At 37.0% G+C, this 25,896-nt stretch overlaps 1 protein-coding gene across 1 annotated transcript; it reads right to left on the reverse strand.

Annotated features, from left to right (window-relative positions):
- Nucleotides 1-2,539: 2,539 nt before the first annotated feature.
- Nucleotides 2,540-24,646, reverse strand: LOC144091310 (uncharacterized). The gene is made up of 22 exons (XM_077623535.1): nt 24,641-24,646; nt 22,902-23,015; nt 21,092-21,219; nt 16,038-16,155; nt 15,622-15,806; nt 15,406-15,484; nt 9,724-10,002; nt 9,192-9,293; nt 8,739-8,888; nt 8,556-8,657; nt 8,398-8,456; nt 8,138-8,285; nt 7,969-8,073; nt 7,704-7,856; nt 6,093-6,260; nt 5,810-5,983; nt 5,149-5,238; nt 4,980-5,063; nt 4,591-4,709; nt 4,402-4,510; nt 3,977-4,140; nt 2,540-3,504 (listed from the first exon to the last, which is right to left on the reverse strand). Exons 1-22 carry the CDS (start codon nt 24,644-24,646, stop codon nt 3,351-3,353), a joined length of 2,790 nt encoding a protein of 929 aa, XP_077479661.1. The 3' UTR covers nt 2,540-3,350.
- Nucleotides 24,647-25,896: the final 1,250 nt, after the last annotated feature.

Genomic DNA, 25,896 nt, shown 5'->3' on the forward strand with positions numbered 1-25,896 from the left:
TCTGACCTCGGCCACGCCTACTAAAAATAGACACACACAAAATATAAATTGTTTTCATAATAACGTGCATTAGTCAGCGTGTGTGTGGGAGTGGGGTTGTAAATGCATTTTGGTTGCACTTTCATACTTAAAAAAAATGTTTTCATAATAAGATGCATTAGTCAGTGGGTGGGGCGGAGGCGGGGCTGTAAATACGTGTTGATTGGGCATTCATACTTAAAAAACACATTGTTTTCATCATAACGTGCATTAGTTAGTGGGGGGAGCTGTAAATATTTTTGGTTGGGCTTTAATCCTTTAAAATACAGTATTGCACATTATGAACATTGTTATGACATGCACTTTAGTGTTTGTTTTTTACTTCTAGACATTTAAATGATACTCAGACTAATACACGTTATCATGAAAACAATGTATTTTTGTGTCTATTTCTTTGTGCATTTCACATCTATGCCTTCGGTATTGCTATGTCTGAATCAATCCGACCCTCAATAACTATTTTATGGCTATAAAACTTTTACTGCGGCTACAGCTGCGACACATATAAAAAGCATCAATAATGTCATACAATTGAAATTTCATTTAGGAATATAGCCCCATTTTACTCACCAAAAATGCTTTTTTTTTGTTTGTATGCAAGATCCATCTTCATTTTCTGGAGTTTGCCCTGTGACCCCCAAAGCCAGACCTAAGAGCATCACTTGATATTCCCAGGCTGGGACTTGAACCCAGGACATTAGAGATGTGAGGCTGATACACTAGCTACTGAGCTATTTCACCTTTGCACCTAAAAACAATTTTAAAAAAGATGATGAATAGCAAGGCTTTTTCCATGAAAAAAGAGCATATAATCAAAAGCTTTTTTTTCTCAGAAAAAAATACCATGTAAAGTAAGGTTTTTATTTGTTAAAAAAATGAAATGTAATAGTTTTTAAACAGCACTTATAATAAGGCTATTTTTTTTCATTAAAAAAGGTGGACTATGTAGAGCAGGAGTGTCAAACTCATTTTTTGTTGCGGGCCACGTTGTAGTTTCAATTTCATCCGGCGGGCCAGTATGTCTTCCAACTAGGCTGCCAAAATTAATTAATAAATTGACAGCTTTTTCAATCGTGCTGATCGATAGATCATTTTTGGACATTCAAATTTGTACAAATTGTCTGCAATTATTGATTTAAAATGAGCAAAAAGGAAATATTCCCTATACATCTATAATCTTCATTTGAATCTGATCATAAAACAGAAAGTTGGCACTCATCATTAACTTTCTTGGGCCACAGAAAATGATGCGACGGGCCAAATTTGGCCGCCCTATGACATCAGTGATGTTGCGTAAGGCTTTGTTCAGAAAATGACCATGTATAGTAAGGCTATTTTTTGGAGTAAAATTCCATGCATATAAAGGCTTTTTTTATGAATAAACTATCATGTACCAGAAGGTTTTTTTGAAAGACCATGTTTCGTAAGGCTATTTTTTGGTAAAAAAATATATACAAAGTAAAGTATGGATTTTATCTGCAAAAAAATATGACCATGTGTATTTTAAGGCTATTTAAAATAAAAAGACCATGTATAATGTCTAATACTCCATTTATGACAATCATTTACTCCCCCAGTGGGGTAGCATCTCCTTTCTTAACATTTACAAAATCCTGAATGAGAATAATTATTTAAAAAAACATTTTTTCAGTGGAGAAGAATTTATTCAGCAAACTTCTCACCACCAAAGGAACACAAGGAATGTGGAAAAATAAATATGGACAGCATAAGCAGCACACAAAAACAGCAGTATAAATCTGTTAATGTAATTTCTGTAGTATTGCTTCTTTTCATAGAATGCAGAAAGACCAACAATGAAATATGACAGCATCCCCATAATCAGTTTTGCCCATATACACCTGCAGATGTAAACAAAATATCATCCAGACCTTATCCAAATTTTAGGTCTGCACTGCATAAAAAATTAAAAAATATATTATTTTTCTGAGCCCAGAGGAAATGTGTCAACAAATCCAAGTACACAAAAAATAGCCAAAATGAAATACAAGCCTTTTTCCTAAAATCCTATGTATTTCTTATGCGTCTATATATCGGCGTTTTGATGTTTAGGGCCAGGTAAGTTATTTAGTTGTCTTTTTTTTCAATTTCTGCACCACCCATACCAAAATAACTGAGACAATGCACTAGAAGCACATCTGCCATTATTTACAAACCTGTGTTGTCCAACAAGTATTTTGCAATGTAACTTGAGCATAAGTGTTATTCAGTATAAATTGATTTGTAAAGGTTGTCTTGTGACTCCATGCACACTTTTTTACAGCGACAATATAATAAAAACTTTATCACTCATTCCATGCCTCAATGGCACTCCATTTTAACTGGGAACATTGGCAGTGATTAATGGCACTGAATGAGTTAACATGCATTCAATAACCCTCCATGACGATTGTCTGTGAACCTCTACAAAACAAAACAAAAGGAATAACTTGTATGATTTTATATTGAGCTTTTTTCCCCTGGATAAATGATGAAAACACAATACAGTGACACATGAAAAATTTACTCGCAGTTTAAAACCTTTTTGTCCAGCAACATGAATTTAAAGATGTAATATTTAGTTTCTTCTTGTTGGGGCACATTTAAAAATCAAATATATGTGAACAGATGAGTTTGGCAGGACTGAAATAAATACATTTGATCATTCTCTATAGTTCCAAAAATAATATTTGGCTGGTAATCTATTTTTAACAATGATTCAATTCCGTGCTAATTACAATGACAATAAAAAGATGACCGAAAAAAAATAAAATAAAAATAAAATCTCTTCATACAAGGGGATAATAAATCGATTGAACGCTCACTTGCCACCCAATTAGAGACACCGGCATAATCAAAATTATAAACATGTTACATTAATACATCCCTGACAGTGTCTATTAAAAATGAGCAATGCAGCTTGTTTTACAGCTTATATGCATGTGTACCTAATAAAGTGCCTTTAGAGAATATTGTTTGATTTTTTTTCCCGCCAAAGAGTAAATATTTTCTACTCAATTATAGTATTAGTAAATAGATGTTCCTATAAAGAAATTATTCATGGTATTACAATAAGTATTGGTCAATGTCTTTTCAATTGACGATGTTTTGATCACTACGTACAATTCCTCTTTTTCTGTGTGACAATGTGACTGTGCTTTCTGTATTTAGATTGAAAAGAAAAATACTCGCAAAGTGGTAACAGAATTGGCCGTAAATGAATACACAAACTGGATCCCATCAAATATGATACTACATATGTTTTGATTTTAATACGTGTCCTTACTTTTCTTTAAAACATCAACATTGTACTTTTAAACCTGGGTGACCTTGCTGATCTGCTCTGGCACTTTGTCCTCTTTAACTTCCTGCGGCTGCGGCTGCGGCACTTGTTCATCTTCATCGTCAGCACCGAGGTCCAGCCGCAGGTTATCGAGAGTCTGGCGAATTGTCAGAGTCTCTTTACGCCTAACAGAGCAAACAATCACAATTTTATATGCCGTATTTTACGCACGATAAGACACAAGTAAAAGACTTAATTTTCCTCCAAAGCTGGGGGTGGGCCTTACAATCCGATATTCCTTATATATGGATCAATATTGGTTAGTAATCATTGTAAGAAATTCCCTTTAGCACAGCTCCATCTAGTCGATTCATAACACAACCCATAACCACTACTACTATTACTACTAGTAATACAGCTCCATCTACTGGATGTATAACACAATCCCCTACTACTACTGCTTCTCCTACGGCTCCATCTACTGGGTGTATAACACTATCCCCTACTACTACTACTACTACTACTACTACTACCACAACTGCGTCTTATTATCCGGTGCTCCTAATATATGAAACAAATTTTGTCCCTTATAGCGCGGAAAATACGTCCATGTATGGCCAGGGGAAGAAACATCAAAAACTGTGTTTGGAGGCATACTTAGTGAGCATGTGCTGGTCGAGCATCTGTCTCTGAAGTCGTCCGTTTGACTCCCGTTCGTCGGCCAGCTCTCGTTGAGTGTGACGGAGCTGAGCGTCTCTCCTGCTCGCCTCCTCCTCGGCCTCGTTCAGCTGACGCTTCAGTGAACGGATTCTTTGTGCCATCTGCATGACCAATGGCGTAAATTAAACATGTAGCCATAAAACACAAAGTGCAAATGCCAGGTAAAAATTTTCAAAGCTTCACTCAACCACACATATAATAATGAAGAATCATTTAACTATAATGAGATCGTGTAAAACAATTTGACTAGTTTGTTTTTTCCAGTTCAGTGTGCTTTATGTTATTGCCTAGTGGAAAAAAAATATCCAGGGGACTTTTTATAATGTCACCGTTATATGAACATTACAGTCTGTGTGGGTTACCAAGTCTTTCTGTTCAGTAGCTATTCTGTGTTCTTCCTCCATCTGATCGCTAAGCTCGTTGACTCTCCTCTCCAGTTTACTAATGGTGTTCATGAGACCGGCTTTGCTCCTGCAAAAAACACAGATGGGAACTGGGTTAATCTAGCCATATACTGACATTTGGAGGAATGAAGCCACGTGTAAGAGTACCTTTCCTCAGTTCTCAGCATGTTTTCCAGCTCCTTGATGCGAGTCTCTGTCTTGGAGAGGACATCCTCTGAAGGTTTGTTGCTCTGAAGTTCATCAATCTCCAGACGCAGTTCACGATACTTCAATGACAGATATTTACATATCAGCATTAATACACAGTAAAGGTGTTCTTTTTAGTGAGTATATATAGTTTGTGAGTGAAAAATTCTCAGATTCAGTGATTGAGATGATTAGAAATGACTGCTGTTTGTCCTTTTTTCAAGATCTGTAGATTTCCTGGCTTAGAATTCTCTCATGCTTGTTTATTTTGTTTCTGACTAGTCCAAAAAGTCAAAAGGGAAAGTACAGAGCTGAAATCTACCAATAGCGTCTCACGCAAGCACACACACCTGTCTCTCCATGATGACCTTTTCCGTTTCCAGTTGGTCATTGAGATCTTTCTCCTGAATGAGCTTCAGCTGCAGCTGCTCAGTCTTGACCGTGAACATGAACATGTGTTATATATCCAATGCATGGTATTAAACTATAAATGTGAAAAATACTGAAAACTTTGTGTACCTGGTCAATAGCTCTCTTATTCTTGGCAGCCCACCTCAGCTCACTATCATGCAGCTCTTCCACATCACTCTCTAGGTCAATCATTTTTTCCTGCGCGTAAAATACAAAAAAATAACTTTCTTTCCAAACAAAAGGTGGCAATTGACTCATCTGTGGAACACAATGAGGTTATGCGGAAATAGGACAGATTAAGTATCTTCAAAAATAGCGACATGATGAATTTTTTAGGATTATGGAATTAGCACTTTGATTTCCAAACAGGATTTACATAATTAATACCCTATTAACCCCAAACTGTTGGCACGCATGACTGATTGATTCAAGTGGACATCTCTGTTTTGAATCATTAGTTCATGCATGTAAACACTCTGAAAGCAGTGTGATCAACCGTTAGGAATATAATGTTCAATCAGATTGAAACAGAATGTAAACATGGTAAAATGAAAAAGTAAACAATGTTTTCTAATCACACTGTAGAAAAACTGCTCGGCAACTGCGAGCAAGCAAAATTTGACTGAGCATGCTTCACTCCCATTGACGCCCAATAAAATTTGACAGGGTGGTCTGAGAGTGATCAGTCATGGAGTTGCGGATCATTTTTTTCATATGAAAAACACATTTAATGTCTTTTTATTTCCCACCAAAAAAATCATCATAATACCTGAGCCTGCTTCAGTTGTTTGGTGAGGTCATCTTTGGCCTGGATGGCTGTCTGCAATTCCATTTGGAGGTCATCCACAGTCCTCTCTGCCTGCTTGCATTGCAACTGGAGTCTTTCTCTCAGCTGGATCTCCTCCTCCAATGTCTGCTCCTTGTCTATAAGCTTTCCAGACACCTGCATGACATGGACAAGCCATATAAAACCACATACAAACACAAGTGCAGCTATATTTGAGGGGTGTGAAGGTTTTCAGGAGGTCCAGTAGTTAGACAGTTAGACTCACATCTCCTTGCAGCCTAATAATGAGCGCCTGATGTCTCTGCAGCTCCTGCTCTTTCTCTAACAAAGACTCTTCCAGCTCTTCCATCCTCAGCTGGGCGTCCTGGCGCAATTTGTGCTGAAGGTTCAGCTCTGCTGTAGACTGCGTGGAGTTCTGCAGCGCCTCAGCCAGCTGGAGACACAAATGACACAGATAAGGGTATCACACATTTAAAAGCACAGGAAATGAACATGCATAAGTACCGTATTTTTTTGGACTACAAGTGGTACCTGAGACTAAATCGCACTAGCCAAAGAATGCACAATAAAATAGAAAATATATATATATAGAACTCACACTAGCAAAAGAATACACAATGAAAGGGGGAAAAATATATACACCTAAGCCGCACTGGAGAATAAGTTATAGTACAACGTTATACGTTTAAGTAATTGAAAAATAGGCAACAGGCAAAATATGCACCTATAAATATAACATTGTATTTTGGATAACTATAGCCTAAAAAACACAACATAAGCTGTTGGCAGTCTGAGTGAAAAGACATAAGTTGCAGGGCCATCCAAACTATGAAAAAAAGGCGTGACTTATAGTCCGGAAAATACTGAACATGACCACAGTAAAGTAATATTCTTAAGATTTGTACTTTTTAAGTGAACATTTTAAGGCTCTGCCCATTTTCACCCATAACTGCCATCCTATCACAGACTAGTTTACTCAGGCATGTTAACAAGTGAAGAATTCTGGTTTATTTATCTCTGCAATCACTAGCGGTGCAGACTTCTTTTCTTCTACACAAGTATAAGTGTACTAGAATAGTTCTAGGAATGAAGTTGCAGTAGGTAGTCCGAAATATGACTAAAATAAAAGTTAAATACCTGCGTGAGAAAGAAATGCAAGAGTTTCTGTTCGGAGAAAGCAGTAACGAAGATATTGATCGAGTAGAAGGTGGAATGATGTATGACAGTGACAGTGATAAAGAGTGCGTGATGAGGATAATAGTGATGACATAGAGCCTAGCATTGCAAGTCATAAGAGAGAAAAAAATATGACACCATGTTTGTGATACCCATTCCCAGACCAATAGCCAACCCAGTTGTGTCTATTTCTTCTGACTGTATGAAGTGCATTTAAGGTATAAGATATGCTACATATGTCCCAGAATTGAATGTAATGTGTGAATAAATAAAATGTTATTTCCAAGGAAATTCAAACCGCTTTGTTCAGATTTATAAAAAAAATTGACATTGCGGTTCATAATCAAATGCACCTCATTTATGAAATCTGGTTGGACTTAATGAGCTCAACCCTATTTTGTTATAAGATAACTTTATTATACTGATTTATTAAGCATATGCATCATATCCATGAATAAAACTAAAAAATGAGAACAAGTTACCAGCTCTTTTCAATAGTTTGCACAAGGCACTTTAAAAATAAAAATAATGTAGTATTGTATGTTGGGAAATTAAAGAACAGTACTACAATTAGCATAGAGTCTTGTTTCTTTGCAAACATTATAGAAAATTTATCTGTGATATATGGGGTCAAATCTAGCCGGTGTCAATGATAGTCTTACTAATTTTAACGTTGATTTAGACCTGTTTATTATCATACCTCTGTCTCCAGTCTTTGAATAGTGGTGCTGAGTTCAGATGTCTTTTTGCTTTTGCTGTCTTGGTCCACCTCCAGGTCTTCCAGCTGTCTTTCTGCCAGCCACAACTTCTCCGCCAAAGATTGAGAATGCAGGGTCTGCTTCTCTAGATTATCCTACACGCACACACAAAATGCAGATGCACAAAATGTAATGATGAATTACTACTGCATTTACACTAGCACTATCAGCACAAAGTATTTTAGGGTGTTGGTTGATATTGTGCACCTCAGCATCTTGGATTTTGTTTTTTAGGGACTGCTCAAGGTAACTGAAGGCGTACTCCTGAGTATTGGCCTCCACCATCATGTCGCGGGCCTGCTTCACCTCAATCTGCACACACAATCGTTAGTCAGCCACAGCAGTTGGCGGTCATTTATTGTTCATCATTGCGTACCTCCATCCCTCTGTGTGTCTCCGCCATAGCCTGATTGGTTTTCTCCATCTCTATCATTTGCTCTCTCATTTTCTTCATTTCATTGGCCAGCTGAGTGTTGGTCCTCAAGAGGTCTTCGTTGTTCACCAGTAGACCCCGCATTTCAAACCTGAAGGCAAAAACCGGCGACCAAACAACCGCACACGGTGTTAAGACATCATGAGACAGTTAATAAGCAACTAAAATTTACACTCTAGTGAGAAAGAGACTGAGGAGATCACCTGATTTGTTTTCTCTCTTTGTCCATCTCCACGCTCTCGGCCTCCAGGAACTGGTTACGCTACAGAAAGACACACTTGATGCTATGTAATCTAGTTACAGACCTCAAATGACACCTGACTAGCAAAAATGTAATGTGTTTTTGAATTCCCAGTCATACCTTCTGACAGTTATGCAACTGTTTGGTGAGTTCCTCAATAAAGTCTTTTCTACTGGCACCTCCGAGAGTGGTGGCCCGCATGCTGTAGTGGGTTGATGTAACCTACCACAAAGGAGATGTGTATTCGCATGATATAAAAACAAAGTAAGTTAATACAAGGTTAGCATTTCTTCTGAAGTATACCGGGTTGGGAATTTCATTCCTTCTCTTCAGCATTGAGAGAGAATCATATGCCGTATATCGCGTGCGAGGGGGGATGAGGTTGGGCCCGCTCATAATCACAGGACTGTTGCTGCGACTGAAGGAAGTGTGCAGGTTCAAATCGCTGACGCTCTGGATGAAGACAAGTGAGGTCCTTGTGAATATTTTCAATGGCAAAATTCTCCATCTATCTTTGCAGTACTTAAAACTGGTGTTCCATCCTGATACTAAAACCGCTTACGGTATTAAAACAGTCAACAGTGTCTGTTAGTACTAAGGAATAATATGCTCATAATGCACAGCATGTACTCTTGGAAATAACTGGTGGCCCTCCTCAAATTGGCCGTCAATTACAAATGCTTCACGGCAATTTCTCTACTATAAGATAACATTGTATTGTTGAAAGCATGTGTTTCAAGTTAAAATGCCACAAACCTTAAAGTCGTTTGTCCGATACAAAGGGTTATAATCAGCAGAGGCGTTGATATTCGTGCTGTAGGGACTGTTGAACACTCGGGGACTTTCCAGAAAAAAGGTCTGTAAGAACATACACATTATATGATATTCCTTTGATTAGCATTGGTCGTCATTGCCATACAGAATTGTAAAGTAGAACATTCTCATGTATGGAAACTGCCAACGGATACATAAAATCTGTATTTCGACCAACAGATGGCACTATTTGATAGTCGGTTAGACTGGTCTAATCGTTTGACAAATGCAATAGGCATCGGTCCATTTTCTATACCGCCTGTCTTCAGGATGGAGGATTTGGAGGCTACTCCAGTTTACTTTAAGGGAAAGGAGTAATACACCCTGCTCAACATATGGACAAACTCCCAAGCAACTTGTATTGCTACTCCGATTCCATAATCCTAAAGCAATGTATTGATTCCACTATGAATAAAACGAAGACCCTGCAAATCGTACAAACACAGAATGGAAGGCATTCAACATTCCCACGCACCCGATCACTTTCCAAGTCCCGCGAGGCGATTGACTCCATGGACCCTTGGAAACTGTTGGGCCCCGACCGAGTGGTCTCCCACCGGGACAAAATGGGGCCGTTCTCCCCCGGTGACCCACCGCCTCCTTGGCCATCTGCATTCTTGCTACTCAAGCCATTGGCCTTCAGATCATTGTTGAGGAACAGCTGATATTTGGGGTTCGGTAGCGCGGCTCGGGGAGTGGTGGGCTCCTCTTCTGAAAGGCTGTCCGACTGCTTGTTTGATTCAGTTTCAGGCTCCTGAAAATAAAATATTTGTTATAATACATTGGCAAAAGCAATTTACCAATTTTTGTGTATAAAAAGCAGTCGCATTAAATCAATGTTTATATTTTCATGCCTAGTAGAATTATATTACCACTAGTAGTGACATATTACTAGATTAGACACTTTGCTAACATGCACCTTTAAATTTACCATATATGCATGCTTGAATCAGCCATTTCTTTTCCCAGAAACCATGACAATATTTTTTTTTCATCAGACAAATAAGCAAGATAATGATTGAACATTTGCTTAAAAAGTTAATTCAAGTGCTTCTATAGTTCATTGCAAGGAGTGAGGAATTACACATGAATAGATATTTTTCCTTTGGTTGAACTTTCAGGATGCTTCCATTAAATACAATTTAATCTTTATAAGTTACTGTGATTAAATGTATAAAATTCACTGAATTCAAATGTATTTGTCTAGCTGCTGTTCAGTGGTTTTGCATAGCTGACAACATGGTGCAAAATTAAAAAATTCACAAAAAACAATTGGATTTGCATGATGCAAAAATTGAAAATAAATAAACTTGCACTGAGTCTTATTTAATTGTACACAATTCTATACTGTTGTGATCCTTTCCAAATTGTAACAAAAGCAGAAATGGTTATATTCACTTTTTGGAAAAGTAATTGTCCATTTATGGTTCATCCTGAAAATTTTACCAGAAAATCAAAACACTTTTGGCTGTTTATTGGGGGAAAAACAGATTTAAATACAGAAATATACACATAAAAATAAAAAGGTTTTGCAACTTAGTTTGCACCCTGAAGAGTAATGACTTAATCTTGCTTTATGGCTTTTGGATCATTGTGTGTGTAAAAGGTCAATGGAATTGAGAATTGCATTCTTATTGTGATAAAAGGGATCTTAAACCAAAACCAAATTGCGTCTGAGTCTGAACAAGCATGAAGAAAACTTATAAGCCTTTGGAAAAGAAGATATGTTATTTGCCTTTAAGACAAAATAAGTCACTGCTTCATAACAAGGATAAAAAAAATAAAAAAGAGAGACAAAATTCATTTTACTAGATCAGATCATGCAGCAAAATTGTTGTTTTTAGCTCATCTACAGCAAAGACAAAGATCTACAGGAAAAACGATGTTGAGGAAAGGTGGGTTCGAAGGCTATTTGATCAGTATGAATATTGAGAACATGCTGGGATTCCATGAATTCAATTTGTATAGACTTTTTTCATTTAAATCATGCATTTCAAGAACATGCAGTGTCATGCTGTCACTTCATCTTCACACAGAAGACGTTTGTCATTGTTGCGCTTACCGATTCCATGCCAGAGTCAGCCACCGAATCTCTACCAGAGTCAGTTGTTTTGTTTGAATCTGTCTTGTGACTGCTGTTTGCTACTGGACAATCAACACTTGCAGTTATCTGGCTAACTCCAGAGTCCTTCTGAGCAGATCCAGCAGCTTGCTTAATTTCCACCGAGAATGGAGGCGTCACATTGATGCTTGGTAGCATACAGTCGTCTCGACTGATAACAGTCGGACTCAGCTTGGATTTAGAAGACAGGAGTGTCTCAGAGGAAGTGAACTTTTGAGCTCTTCCTGCTCCTGAATAAAGCCCCGGAGAAGACTCGAGATATAAGTCACTCCCTGGACCAGAGAATTTACTGATAAGGTCCTTGACGCTGCCGGCTCGCTTCAGATTTGAGAGGCCTGCTTTCCTTTGACTGCCTCTCCAGTTTTTTTCAGCTTCTTTGTTGGCTGTCTGCTTTGGACTAAGTGGCGATTGGGATGGAAAACGTTCAGGTGCGTGCTGAAACAGTTGGGGGACAATAACAACGCGCCAAAACAACGTTAAAGCCGATTCGTACACACACTAAACTAACGTAGAAGTGCATGCCATGACAGTAAATCAGTTTTCACAAGGAGGGTTATATTTGTTTTGGCTCAATGTGTGAGCATAAAACAATAAAATCATTGTTTATGGCAGTTTTGGATTTGAAATTCCTAACTTTGTCTTATCTGAATTTCATACGATGACCATCGTATCTTTCTTCCCCTCCTCTCAGTCAAAATCAATTGAATGACAATATATCGACAAAGTACTGCAGTATATTTCCATATCAATATATTTTCACACCCAAATTCAAAAAAAATATTCTAAAAGATGTATCCATCAAACATAGGAAAGACATACTATACGCTATAAGAGGCACTTTTCTTAACCGGAAGCTCCATCTTATCCGTTCTATCTATACGGTTGTTTGTTTAAAAATGCATAATATTCCTGATGCCACGAAGCCCAGACTGTGTGTATGTGTGTTCTAATCCTGACACAAATCCCTCTTGAGAAACGGCAACATCTGCTCGCTCATCTAAAAACATCTCACAGCGAAACAAACACCATGCTGTCTCTCCCGGAAATAATTCGATAAAAGAGGTAGACTCCAAAGTCCACTTAACTTAATAACTCAAAAGAGACAAGAAAAATGAAAATGGCAACGTTTTCCACTGCTTTTCGACCGACCACTTGACTAAATCCAACTTTAATTAACAATCATGACGACAAGGCCAATGCCACTTAGAGAAATTAAGTGGCAGGAGTCCAAGGGTTTAAAGCATCGTGTGGCCTTAATCCAGGGACTCGCCTGGACGTTTCCCCCGTGGGACAGTGAGCCGAGGCCGGGGAAGCTCTGGGTGGACTGAAGCCGGAGGTAAAAAGGGTATCCGGGCTTTGGGATCACTGCTGATCACTACAGTATTATCATGTTTACAGGATGAAAAAGGATTAGCTTGAAGCTGATTATTTTAATGTTATTATTTTCAGCCTTTTAAACCAAGCACTCATTTTGATATGATCAAGGACGTTTTGATTGTAGAGAGGATGTTCCTTGTTTGAGAGTGCATATGTCTTTTCTCCATTAATGACATCTCATGTCATCTATTCAATGAAAATGTGTGGAAAAGGAAGTCAAGCACTAGGACAAAACCCACCTAAGCATATGAGAAAAACTATCTTTTGCAAATTCTTAATGCATGGCAATATTCTAAAGGGCATTTTGTTTGTGTTTGTGTAAGGGGCCGGGGGGTTAGATGTATTTGTTTACTTTTTCAATCCCAGATTTGCCATAGTGCATCTAGTTATGAGAAAGCTATTATTCCAACACAGCCAGGCTGTGATGAATCCAAGACGCGATGTTAGTGTTTGAACTGGTGGCGTGCCCTGTCAACTGCATGTTCCGTCCTCATGTCCTACCAGCCGTGATTACAGCGAGTCAAATTTGATTAGGTACCGAAAGCGACGGGGATGTTTGCCGAAATTTCTTACGGTGGACGACTTTGTTTACGAGGCAATCACAGAGAGATTAAAGTCATCTGCACAAAGACAATAGGAACTATAAAAAAGAAAAATTAAGTTAGGAACAGTCAATTTGATCACCTGTCAGGGACCCATCCATCTGTGGCTCAGTGAACTTTTCATTATTTTGGGGTTTGCTGCCACCTGACTGCTTTATTCATCAAAACACATCAAGTCATGGAAATTATATGAATTGTACCTTTTTCGGCTTTGTGCATTATTATTTGAAATACACACCATGAAATAAGATATAATTTATCACCATTTAACTGCATGGCATTTTATTAAATGCCACTTCAAGTTCATATGAACATGGCACATTTTTGTTTATGTGTTTAAATGTGCACATTTTATGATCAAAACATTTTTTTACTCTGATAATGAACTCCACATCAGTGTTATTTACTACTATTTGGGTTGAAATCTGACTAAATCCTGCATATCTCTTTATCCTAAGTGGGAATAATACAAATGATCCTACATATCATTGGATTAAAACCATTTTACTATAAGCCTATTTAATGAGATAGCTCTCTTAATGATAGGATAAATGGGGATAATTTGAGTAAGGATTTATTTAATTAATGTGAAGTGGAGAATATCACAGTTAAAATTAGGAAATGTTAATGTATGGAAATATCAATTGAAAGCACGATGCAGTGTTGAATATAAAATTCCCTTTTTACCTTTACTTTAACTGTAATATGACATACATATACCTAATTATTTAGATAGAATTAAAATATTCACCATGTACAAAAGAATGTAGGTGTAGTCTGCTACTGTACATGGGTGGTTCAATTTAAGTACATAAATCCAGGATGGATATCGCTGACATTGAAATTTCCAAACCTTTAAATAATTGAAATCATTGGATTGTTATGTAATCATAGTGATGTCTGATTACATGAGTCTTGGCTCATTTTCTGACAGATTAGGGCCAAATAATCTCATGAAAAGGTTACAAAATCTCTTTTAGGAGTGCACCAGCTCATCTCGATTAGTATAACCAAGCATGAGAGTGAAAGTATGAAAGTCCAGAGTTGTCATTCTCGCTCAACTGAACGGCATGCCGTCATTATTATTAGTGAAATTGTGATCCAGTTATTTAGGTATTTCATTAAGAAGAGCAACAAGACAAATCATGCCTTATTTAAAATGACCCATATTAATTTTGGGGGGTTGTTTTTATTTCTCTCAGGAGTCATTCCATCTAGCCTGAAAACTGTAGTTTACTAAGTCATATATTACATTTAAACCAGGATAGGAAGACAATGTAAAATAAGGACAAATGAACAATGCATAATTAGAGCAATATTATTTCCTTGATATATTCTTAGCAACAGGTCATATTGTTTTGTTTCCCAAAGTTGATGCAGTTTGTTTGCTGATTGTTTGTATAAAATAGTTGAAAGATTTGTAAATCCAGGGCGAAACCACGAAAGTTAAACTTTCACCTTCTAAAATGAGTCCACATTACCACAATTGTGCTCCTGGGTTTTCGGGCTACTAAATATGTTTTGTGTTCTGTGTAGGATTCCCCATGTTGTACACATTGGGATTCAGCCTATCGGATCCTCGTATTTAAGCATCTGTAGTTGCCATTTTGACAGGTTTCCCATTATAATAAGACTGGAATCTAAACCATTTTCCCTCTCATCGTTACCTGTCACAACTGTGTCAATCTGTTATGTTTTTGGGGAGGAATGCTAAATGCGTTTGTGAATGTGTGTCTGTTTGTGTGTGAGGCTTACAGAGCCAGATGAGCAGGCAGATGTTTCTTCTGTATCTACTCCAACTGTCTAAGAAAGACTGACAACAGCTGGACCCATGCCAGAAACAGACACACGCACACACACACTTGCACCAACACTTGCAAGCATGCACACATACCTGATTTTTTTTGCTGTAATTTTCAGGCATCATATTTTATCAAAACGCATTAAAAAAACTACAACAGAGATTTTCAGCGTTACCTCATAATCATCGCGTTTGACCACTGACAATACAAACAAATGCTATAAATTCACAAGAGAGATGTTGAGTTTAACCTACCATGTTGTCGTGCTCGTTCTTTTCTTGCATTCTTTGGCCACTAGAGCTGTTGATGAAAGTTGACCCTTCCTCTTCTGACCTGAAAGTATACGAGACAGATAGGGTGTAAAAGAATATTGATAAATAATATACCCCTTGCTACTGTGACAACGAAATTTCCCGAATACGGGATGAATAAAGTTATCCAATCCAATCCAATCCAATTGTATAGTATACCTGTTTTTGACTGTTCTTTGCGTGAAAGATTTTAGTCTCTGAATCTCTTCTTGGTATCTGTTCAAGTCTTGCGTCAGAAGGTTATGTAGCGCGCTCAATGCCTCCTTCTGGAACACAAGCCTCTCTGACTGGACCAGGCACTCGGCAATAGAGGCCTGAAGTTCCTGACAAGTCCTCAACTGCAACTGGGAGGAAAGATAGGGGACAGCAGTATTATTAGAGCTGTACTATAAGTTTTACAATCTCCTCTCCTGAGTGTTTATAACAAATTCTGATCCTTATTCTCACCAACATGTCAAAGATAGCTGGAATGTGTGTTACAACTCAACTTGCTCACACAAAATAATATATTATGAGATTATCAGTGCATCAGTGATCAACTTCTGGAAATTTCAATCTCAGTCACACTCACTCACAGTCGATGTCTGAAGGGTGGTGACACTTGTGAATTCTTGCAATTTTTGTTTCTTCTCTTCTCGCAGAACAGACAACTCCGACGTCAGCTGCTGCAGTCGGTTATCAATCTGCAGTCGTCTGATGGCATACAGGTAAAAGATGTTTAAAGAAAAAACAGATCTCAACTAACCCAATTGCAATAGTATTTTACTGCCTTGAATATTATCCACAACATTTGGTGATGTAATTGAAATTGTTAAGTAAAAAAGACAAGCTATATGTTTTATACAGTTAAAATAGTTTCTAGAATCGTAAGCAATAAATGTATTCACTTATGTAGTTTGCATCCACCTGCGTAAATTAGATCTCAAAAAGTACTACATGTTGCGCAGAATTGGCACATTATTTCTTAGTACTTCCTGACACCAATGACATAATTTTACTGCAGTATCAGTGCCGATACTAGTATTGTATCGGTGCAACACTAGTATGAATACAAATATGTTGTGTTAAGAGTGTTTTATCTACATCATTATTGACGATTAACCGCGTTGAATTATCTGTGCCGGTGTGCTAGAGAGCGGAAACGAGCTGTTGACGAGAAGCTGAGAAGTGTTAAATAGATACCGCATGTGAACTAGTGGAGGTGGCTCATTTGCTTTGGTGCAAACTGCAGATAGTCAACATATGATGACAAAATATTATACAAACACACTCAGCGGTGCTATCAATTAAGTTGCCAAGGAGGTGTATTAAACATGAGAACTTTCAACTTTCAAACAAAGCAGATATTAACTGTTGCAAAACTTTATGAAAAAAAATAGATGTGTTAAGCATGAGGAGGGGACCATAAACCAAATGAAAGGTACCACACTTAACACCGAAGAGCAGGTGTGGATGGATGTATGTGTCCGAGCCTGTCCGTGCGCACGTGAAATGTGAGTGTGTAGTTTCGAGTGTGATTATATACACAGTTACGTTAACAGAAAAAACACAGGCATATGCCACATGGTGAAACAATGTGTCAATCGCACGTGAAATGCACGTACACAGGCACGTGCACACTCTCTCTACCAGCTGTCAGTGTGTTCTGATTAGGTGCTTTTGTAAATGGGGCTCATAATTATATGAACGTATGTGACAAACACACCATAATTGCAGGTGAAAAATATGGGGGAGTTGTTTATTTCTTGATTTTATGCACTATTGTCAGCCTCTCTTACCATTTGCAGCCTGTCGCATGAATTGTTTTTCCCTATATGGTTGTAATGTGTACATTACGTATAGTACTTAAAATGTATATTGATGTGCAGTGCAATAGTGAAGGAAAAACAAATCATGACAATGCATTTAAAAACTAATGAGCAAATCAGATAAAGATGATATTTTTAGGTATTTATATTTTACATCTGTGTGTGTCAGTTTTAGGAAAAAGTACATTGTGTGGAAACAGTTCATTTATTGATATGTTTCTTGCCATTACATACCTTGATAGGAAGGTATTTGAGGTTGTTAATTTTTGTTGGCAGTTTTTCAAAGGTGTGTCTTGATTGAGTGTGAGCCAAAATTGTTGCAGTAAATGCCACACATGATGTGGCTACAGGAAATTGCTGCTCACATCATTCCTCTAATTTCTAGACTAGTTTTTCATCTACTTCTATTCAGTGGTAATTCTTGCACTTTTAACAACCACCAATGTTAGGTGCAACAACAAAAATAGCACATAATAAAGCTTGGTTGGGATTATGTTCTTACAAGTTTCAAGTAAATGTAAGAAACGGAATATAGTGACTTATCAAATGTGTTGAATGGGACGAAGTCAAAGGATTACACTCATGACACAAGTGTACTAAGATTCTTTTCCAAGTGTGACACAAAGCCAAATCCAATCAAGAACCACGTTTGGTGTTGCCATTCATGACAAATTCATTTTTAAATGCAAAAGAAAACCCTGGAAAATGAATGCAAATAAATGTATAAAGAGTATCACCCTATAAACAATAAGACTACATTTTATTTTAAACCAAACAAAACAAAAACATATGTGTTGACTTGTTTTTTTTAATAAAAAGAAAAGAAAACAACATTTGGAAGTACTGTTAAATGTTTTTCATTGGACAGCGTCTAGTCTTATGTTGTCTTCGAGCTAACTAGGATAACGGCGCAATCGTGGGTTAGGGTAAAATGCCAGAATTCCAGGGACATTAAAAGATTTCCTGGAAGTGTGTCATAAGACTTTGTGAGTCAGATCGGCAGGCTTTGTCGGCACACCTTAAATCCGCAGCTATGTTTTAGCCAGCTATGTCTCTCAAGGTCTTATTTAAGTGTTGTTCTGCCAAAGTACCTGTCATGGCAGGCGCACTGAGAGAGGGTGAGGCGCATATCACCAACTAACACAGGAGGATTCACATTCACAAGTGAAAAAGTTAAGTAAATGTGGCTTTAAAGACTTTGATGCCACATCAATGATCCTAAGTGAAGTAGTTTAAAAGTACAGTTCACAAATTAAAAAAAAAAAAAATCATAAGAGGTATTTCATCTTATATCTATCATTGAACATTGAAATTAACGTGGAATATCCAAATTGCTGCCACTTAAATAGTCAAGACTAAGATCCAAGTGCACTTAAACCCTACAACAAAAAAATCATATAAACAAGCTTAAATTTGTATTGATGAAGAGTTTAAATAATTTAAAAAAAGTCAGTGAAACAGAAAATAAATCATTTAAATTAACATTATTGACCATAATTTTGTACACCACTTAAACTTAGACCAGTGCGAGAGAACCAAGTCAATAGACATCTTAGACTTGGATTTAAGGATTTTTTGTGGATTGATTCATGCTGTTTCAATGCTTTGAAAGAGTTAGTGAACGTTTTAATTATTTTTATTTTTACCCCTCAGATTAACATTTTCTATTCCAAATACATGCGCTCCAATTCCATTCTCATTAGCATAACAGATGAGAAAGTACATTTATTTGAAAACATAGAGAATGGAGTATGGAAATTTGATCATTCGGTTGAATTGAATGTATTGCGAGATGGGATTATATAGCCTGTAATTAAATTCTCCTGCAATTAAGATACTCATCATACAACGTACAACAACTATAATAAAGAAACTAACAAAACTACACAACTTCACCAATTCAAAAGCATCAATGTACATTCCAATATTAAAAGTAGCATTAAAATGTAATGAACACATTGCTGTTAAATACAAATAAATTAATAACCCAGGATAAATGTCAAGCCCATTCGATTTCAACATTTGGCAACAGTTTATGTAAAACAAAATGTTGGGTCTGCAAAGAATGACAAGGCAGAACTGAATTTAGGCCACATTACTTTTTCCCCCCACGATTCAAACACTGGTAAGTAGACAAAATGTGCTTAAACCACAGGATCGGGCAGAGTTTTCCAGTAGAGGCTTAGACCGGCTGTGCTTACGAGATACAAAGGAACTTCCCCAGTTACGTTTCAGCCGTGTGACGAAACCTAACAAACCCGCAATGAGCTGCCTCCGACTAACAGGTTCAGACAAAACACTCAATAATACACCCTCGTCTTTAAGAAAACAATCTAGGCTTTAAAATGAAGCAGTAATGTTTTCCATTGTAAAAAACTTTTACAGTCGAAGATCTCCCATACACTTTTTCAGAATTATATTCAAAAGTGGTAATCATTATTCCAATGTAAGAAAGGATATCTACAAATGAAAACATGGCTGTGGGATGCGGTCATTGTGGCTAATATACTGTAGGCATGAAAAAAGAGCGGAGAAAAAACACAAAACTGCTTTGGAAGTATTAATCCCAGGCTTATGTTTGACATATTAGTTTAAGATAAAAGTACGCAAAGTAGATATGTTTACTGAACACTACCTTTGTGGACAGTTACACCTTTCATTTGGGAACACATCAAATAGGACATGTTGCTGTATATGGAGTGAAAGACATGCACTTTGAGGTCTCTACTCAGAAAAATTAAATACAGAGAATTCTCCACCACTGATAACAGAAGATGAACATAAAGGACTCGCATCATGAATTATCTTATTAAATTTGAGTATACAAACCATGGTTGTCCAAAGTATCGGGATACAATATTTAATTGCAAACGGATCGCCACGCAGCTATTTGTTTGTTTTTTATTTGATTTTGCACTACTCCTGATTGTAACGTATGATATTTTCCATGTTGTTAATTCATTGGCTTGGGCTAGATGTCCAATCCATTTGAACCTGAAGGGATGGCGGCTTTCACTGCTTGCCTTTCTGGTTCAAATGCATTGTGATAAACTAATTTCATATTTTTAATTCAAACTGTATTCCTTCACAACCACCCTCACAGTTCAAATAGATTGGACTTCTACTAATAATAAACTTATCAAGCAGAGGGATGATTGGGAACCTCTTGGTTTACTGGTTTGTGTATTTCAAAACCATTAACACCCTCAGACAAAAGCTGATTCAGCCCAAGAACAAAATCCAGAAAAGCAAATATAGCAATCTGTCAATGCAATTCAGTGTGGTGATGATTGCAGTGACCTCTGCAATGGGCACAAAGCAGCTGTTACACAAGTGCATGTCTCAGCATTGTCGGGCGGCTTTGTCTCACCCAATTTCACCTCAAGAAGTGAAAATCATAGAGGAATACAATTCCAAAATTATAAAGGACTAATGGTTTGATACGATAAGCCATCTACTCTATGACACATTAGAAAATCAGTCTCCAAACAGAAGAAGTTTAAGGCATCCTCCAGCTGTCCTACCATCTTTTCTCCCAAAGACCCTCCCATTTAAAAGGAAGCGTGGCATTACCAAGTCATTTTGCCACACCATTGAACAACTGATTAGTATGCAAGCCGCTCATTTCACTAGCGACACTGGGCAACATCAACACCCTATTGTTACATTTTGTAGACTTGAACAACTGAGAACCTACAGAGGCATCTAAAAAAACGATATACCTGAATATTTGGTAGTTGAAAACTACAGGTAAGGATATCTTACAAAACACATTTGTTTGTTTTTTAATATTCAGTACTAAGCAATAGTTGTGTACTTACTGCGTTTGAATGTTGTCGAGCTCGTGTTCAGTCTCTGTCTGCAGCTGCTGCAGGTGAGAGGTCAACTCTTTACTCAAGACAGCAAACTTCCACAGTCCTCCTCCACTGTCCTCTGCAAACGCCACTCCCTGAAACAAAAACAAAAATATAATCATCTGTTTGTGTACACTATGGGCTGGCTAAAAATTAAGGAGTTAAATCTGAAAAATAGAACCTAAACTTATTATTCAGGCAGATTTTCACTATTCAGCAATCATTGGTTTTGTTAGCAAGTTTGTCAGCAGGCTTTCAATTGTTTTAGCCTGCAATTTTTCAATGTTAAAAGCTATGGGATTTGCAATTTCAATACATATTAAAAAAAAGAAACATTAAGACAATCCACATGCACTCCACATTAAAATATAAGGTGGTGCTTATTTGGTCCATGAATTTACTTCAATGCCGGAATAGTCAAGTACTCCATATCAGTAAAACATTTGGAACCGGAAAGATCCAGTATGGTGCTTCGGGAAAAAAACAATCTACTAATGTCAGATATACATCATGGATAGTTCTCATTGGTGCTACTGAACATGTGTTTTCTGCAACTTAAAATTATAGTTCATTTTAATGTGCAATATAGACGAATAATATGGACTTATTATAGCTAAATTATTTTATTTATATATTAATTTTAAACAAAGTTACAGTTTACATTATCTTCAATTTTACTGTAGTGCACTTAAGTTATGTTCTGAAGTAGTTAAAACTTGCATTTAGATGTGAGAGAATGAGGAAAATCCTTATTAGTAGCTGGAGGTTGGGCAGACTGGTGTTATTGTTAATTGTTATTTTGCACCTCCCTGAAAAAAATAAAACTTGTAAAGGGAAACACCTGAAACATGTGCAAATTATACAATGGTCCACAGAACAAGAAAATCGCAACATTGTATCTGACAAATCTGTCAGCTTGTGGACGTGATGCAACATGATGAGTACAAGCGAAACTTGCTGAAAGAGAAAGGAGGAGAGACAGGCCAAACACACTGAGGAGGGGAGGCATGAGGAGGTGCTCACTGAGCCCACAGAGTAGCCGTGACATACAAGGACACGGTGTGGGAGGATGCAACTTGGTGGAGGTAATGTGGGCGTGTCTGAGCTCATCGCAGTGACGGAGCCATTCGATGGCTGCTGTCGACTGAGAGACAGCAGACTGGATGGATGAGTCACCCTGGCAGAACATGCTGATCACGCTCAATGTCTGTGAGTCATGTGCTCAGACATGACTGTCTTTCAAAAAAGAATCTCAGACTGAAATTGATTAAGTTTGTAACATTTGTCGTTACTTTTAAACTAGGGGTGGTTATACATTGTGATACTTTCTACCATAATAGATCCCGCCAAGAATGGATACATTGTTTTCACATAAATGTCACGGTTTGTTAAAGAAACCAACAGGTTGCTCACAAAATGTTACACTGGTGAAATGTTTTCCACTAGAATGAACGAATGTATCGCTATGTTCAAATGCCTCTCAAGTTGTCCCAGGTGTAATTCAAGCAAATCTTAAAACATCCCAAACCTTCCGTTGACATTATCCCATCACACATTACTATCTCTTTTCACAAGGAGCACTTTTGGTTAAAATGGCATGTGCCCAATTGGTGCCAGATTAAATTTCAGTATCAATTTGAGTTTTACATCTCTCAGTGTATTTGATATCTTGCCGCCAACAACTAGTAAATGTGAGTAAGTAAACAAAGGCAGTTAAGACATGTGGCACTGGCAATGATTTTACAGTTGAGTGTAGTATAATAATAAACTAAATTACCTGCTGGTCCTCTGTGATGTCAGAATATACAATTTGAATTTTCTCCTCTATAAGCTGCCGTAGTTTACTCAGAGAAGCTGGGAAGAGCCTTCTGTTTTTTTGGTACACTGCACCCTACGAAAAATAATTATATTAAAACATTCATTAAATATCTTAAGTATTGAACTATTTCTGGTGTCCTAGAAAACAAATTTTTGCATTACTGTTCCATTTCATGAAGATATGAACTGTATCCTTTTGTGGTGGATACCTTCCTCCAAAAAAAACTATTTTGAATTTATTATTGTTGGAGAGAATGTGCTACCAACGATACAATACATGTACACTATATTGTATGAGTTCTCTCTGGTGGATTCGTAATTACAAAACATTAAAGACCGAGTACATAAAATATTTTTAAAAAAAATCAATATTGTACATTAATGATTATAGATATATGTCCACACTTTTATAGCATATATGTAATGCCTATCCAAGAAGGTCTAATTAATCTGACCATTGAATACATAACTAACATTAACTACGGTAGTCTGTCTACCTATATAGAGAAGATGCATCTGAAACAGGAAGATAATTATTATACACAGTATATAAGACTTACAGATGGTAATTAATTCCCAGCACACAGTGTGAATGATGGCATTCATAACATAACGTGAGTGGGCTGGATGGTTATGACACATTTAAATAACGATGTCTATTAAAATGCACTTAATAGAGGTTTATGGTATCTTGTCAAATTGTGGAATACTTACGTGTGTTAGAATAGAATAAAGTTTCAATTCAAGGAAAAAACTAAATATTTTTGATCAAATTTAAACATTTAAAATATAATCTTGTCAAGCAAGTTTCATTTCATGCCAGAAATTCAGATATTCCAAGTCTTCTTTGGGAAACGTTGCTAAGACACAGTAGACGTTTAAACAAATATTTCTCTTAAATAGGACTCTGCTGTATACCGGGACTAATCTCTCATACGGCAGTCTTTCAAAATACACTAAAAATACAACCAATATTTTTCATCAGAAAAATTAAAAGGAACCCTATACTGCTATTTAAATATACACCATGGATGTTGGAAACCTGGTAGTAACGGCAGTCATTGAGACACAGTCTGTAACACAGTCAGCCATTAGGGTTTAACTCACAGAATTAATGGTCTATGCTTAACCGCGCAGCGTCTTTGAATTCTAATATGCCAATAAGTATCTGTAAAGAATTGTTGGGAAATACTCACTAGAAGAAATGGAGCAAGCGAAGAATTCATGTCGGCGTGACGACTTAAAACTAATTTGCTAACTGAGCTCAAAACACAGGGGGCTTCTCATAGTGGGTGGGCTACACTAGTGTGTTTACATGGAGATGACCCTAACAACAACCTCCCCAGTGACCAGAATGAATAAGTAAAGTGAGCAAGAGATCAAACCCAAAAAAGATCAGTGTAATTTTGTGCTTGTTGCTATAAAAGCACACAAGAGAATAAGACTGAAGATTGTTAAGAATTATGAAAATTATTGTACATTTATTGAATGTATTATTTTGAGCGGGAGAGATTTGATAACAATAATAATAATAATAAATTGATTTATCTCATTATTACTCTTGCAACACTCATTTGTAGTCTTGCAAGTTGCTTAACAGCAAGTTGGCATAATAATCAAATTAGTTGAATATACTTATAAAAAAACATTGGAAGAACAGTCACACCAAAAATATGGCAAACTCTAGCCTATATTTACCTTCATAATTATATTTTAAGTCACATATCCTTTTACAACGAAGGGGATTTTTGGTGTTTTGCGATGTCATTCCAGCATTCCAGAATAGAAGAATACTGGCATGAGAATGATTCCCCTAAACCTTATCAAAGTATGTCTCTTTCTTTATAGAGGGTGGTTTAGAAATGCATCAATGTAAATATTATCTCATAATTTTGAATCAGAAACAAGTTTTGTGAGATCAAAAACGGAATAAATTTGAAATTAATGTGGATTATAGGTTTCCCGTTCGCACCGCCCATTTAGTTGTTTGAAACCCCACCCCAGGGTGTGACTCAATGCAGCCAGATAACTGCAACAGGTTGGCAGGTTTGACACACCTTAATAAGCAGGTAGCAATGATGTAGGGTGGAGCATAGCTACAGCTCTCAGTTCCCTTTTTTGTTGACTTAGTGGTTTCTTGTCGTCTCATCTTTAGATCGACATGCCCATTATGAGGTGAATACTGCTACTGCATAAATCTTATACCAAGCGGATGTGGTGGTAGTCATACAATAGTAATCTCTAAAATTGTACTGTGCATTGGGTCAAATGAGTTTTTTTTATTATGACCATGCTGTCCGTGAGAAGAAAGCCATAATGAATTTGTGTTACATGTAACTTTATTTACTGTGTTTGAGGCACCAAATGAAACAACTCTTTTGAAACTGTTACATTAAGTATGAGCAGCATCTCATTCATTTCAAATGAGACACGCCAGCAGCTCCCGTTCTTAAAAAAAATAAGAAAGCTTGCATGTCATCTGTTAAGAGTGCTTCTCAACCACCAGAAATCATCCTATTTTCTATGTCCTACTGCTATTATGCACAGAAATTCTAATTGACTTGGCCAGGCCTATTAGTTGTTATGCTAATTAAATAATGTGTGAGAGAACATTCTTTTGTCATTAATATGTACTCAAACATTTTCTTAACTGATTGATGCCAAATGTGCAACTTCTTATAATTCATAATATAATACCAAATAACCACCAAAATGCAAGAACAAGAAACAATTATTACTACAAAACTACAATAAAATGTAAAATGCACTCAGTCAGTTAGCCTGTGTTGAATCTAATATAGAGACCCTCATATAGCTACACTTTCAAGTGCGCTGTGTGTGACTCCTAACTGTTATGTCACTCTTCACTTTTGTGGAAATTCATTTGGTAAGCACTTTCGACTGGGAGAGATGCAGGTTCATTGACATACGACAAATCGTACATGTGGTCCAAA

Source organism: Stigmatopora argus, chromosome 16, assembly GCF_051989625.1.
Source record: "Stigmatopora argus isolate UIUO_Sarg chromosome 16, RoL_Sarg_1.0, whole genome shotgun sequence".
NCBI classification, from domain to species: Eukaryota; Metazoa; Chordata; class Actinopteri; order Syngnathiformes; family Syngnathidae; genus Stigmatopora; species Stigmatopora argus.

Bases quoted from the DNA above. Each gene is read 5' to 3' on its own strand.
- LOC144091310 (XM_077623535.1), bottom strand. The intron at 21,220-22,901 runs GTAATTTAGTTT...TTTTTGTTTCAG, and splicing joins ACATCACAGAGGACCAGCAG to GGAGTGGCGTTTGCAGAGGA. The intron at 15,485-15,621 runs GTATACTATACA...GTATACTTTCAG, and splicing joins CAAAGAACAGTCAAAAACAG to GTCAGAAGAGGAAGGGTCAA.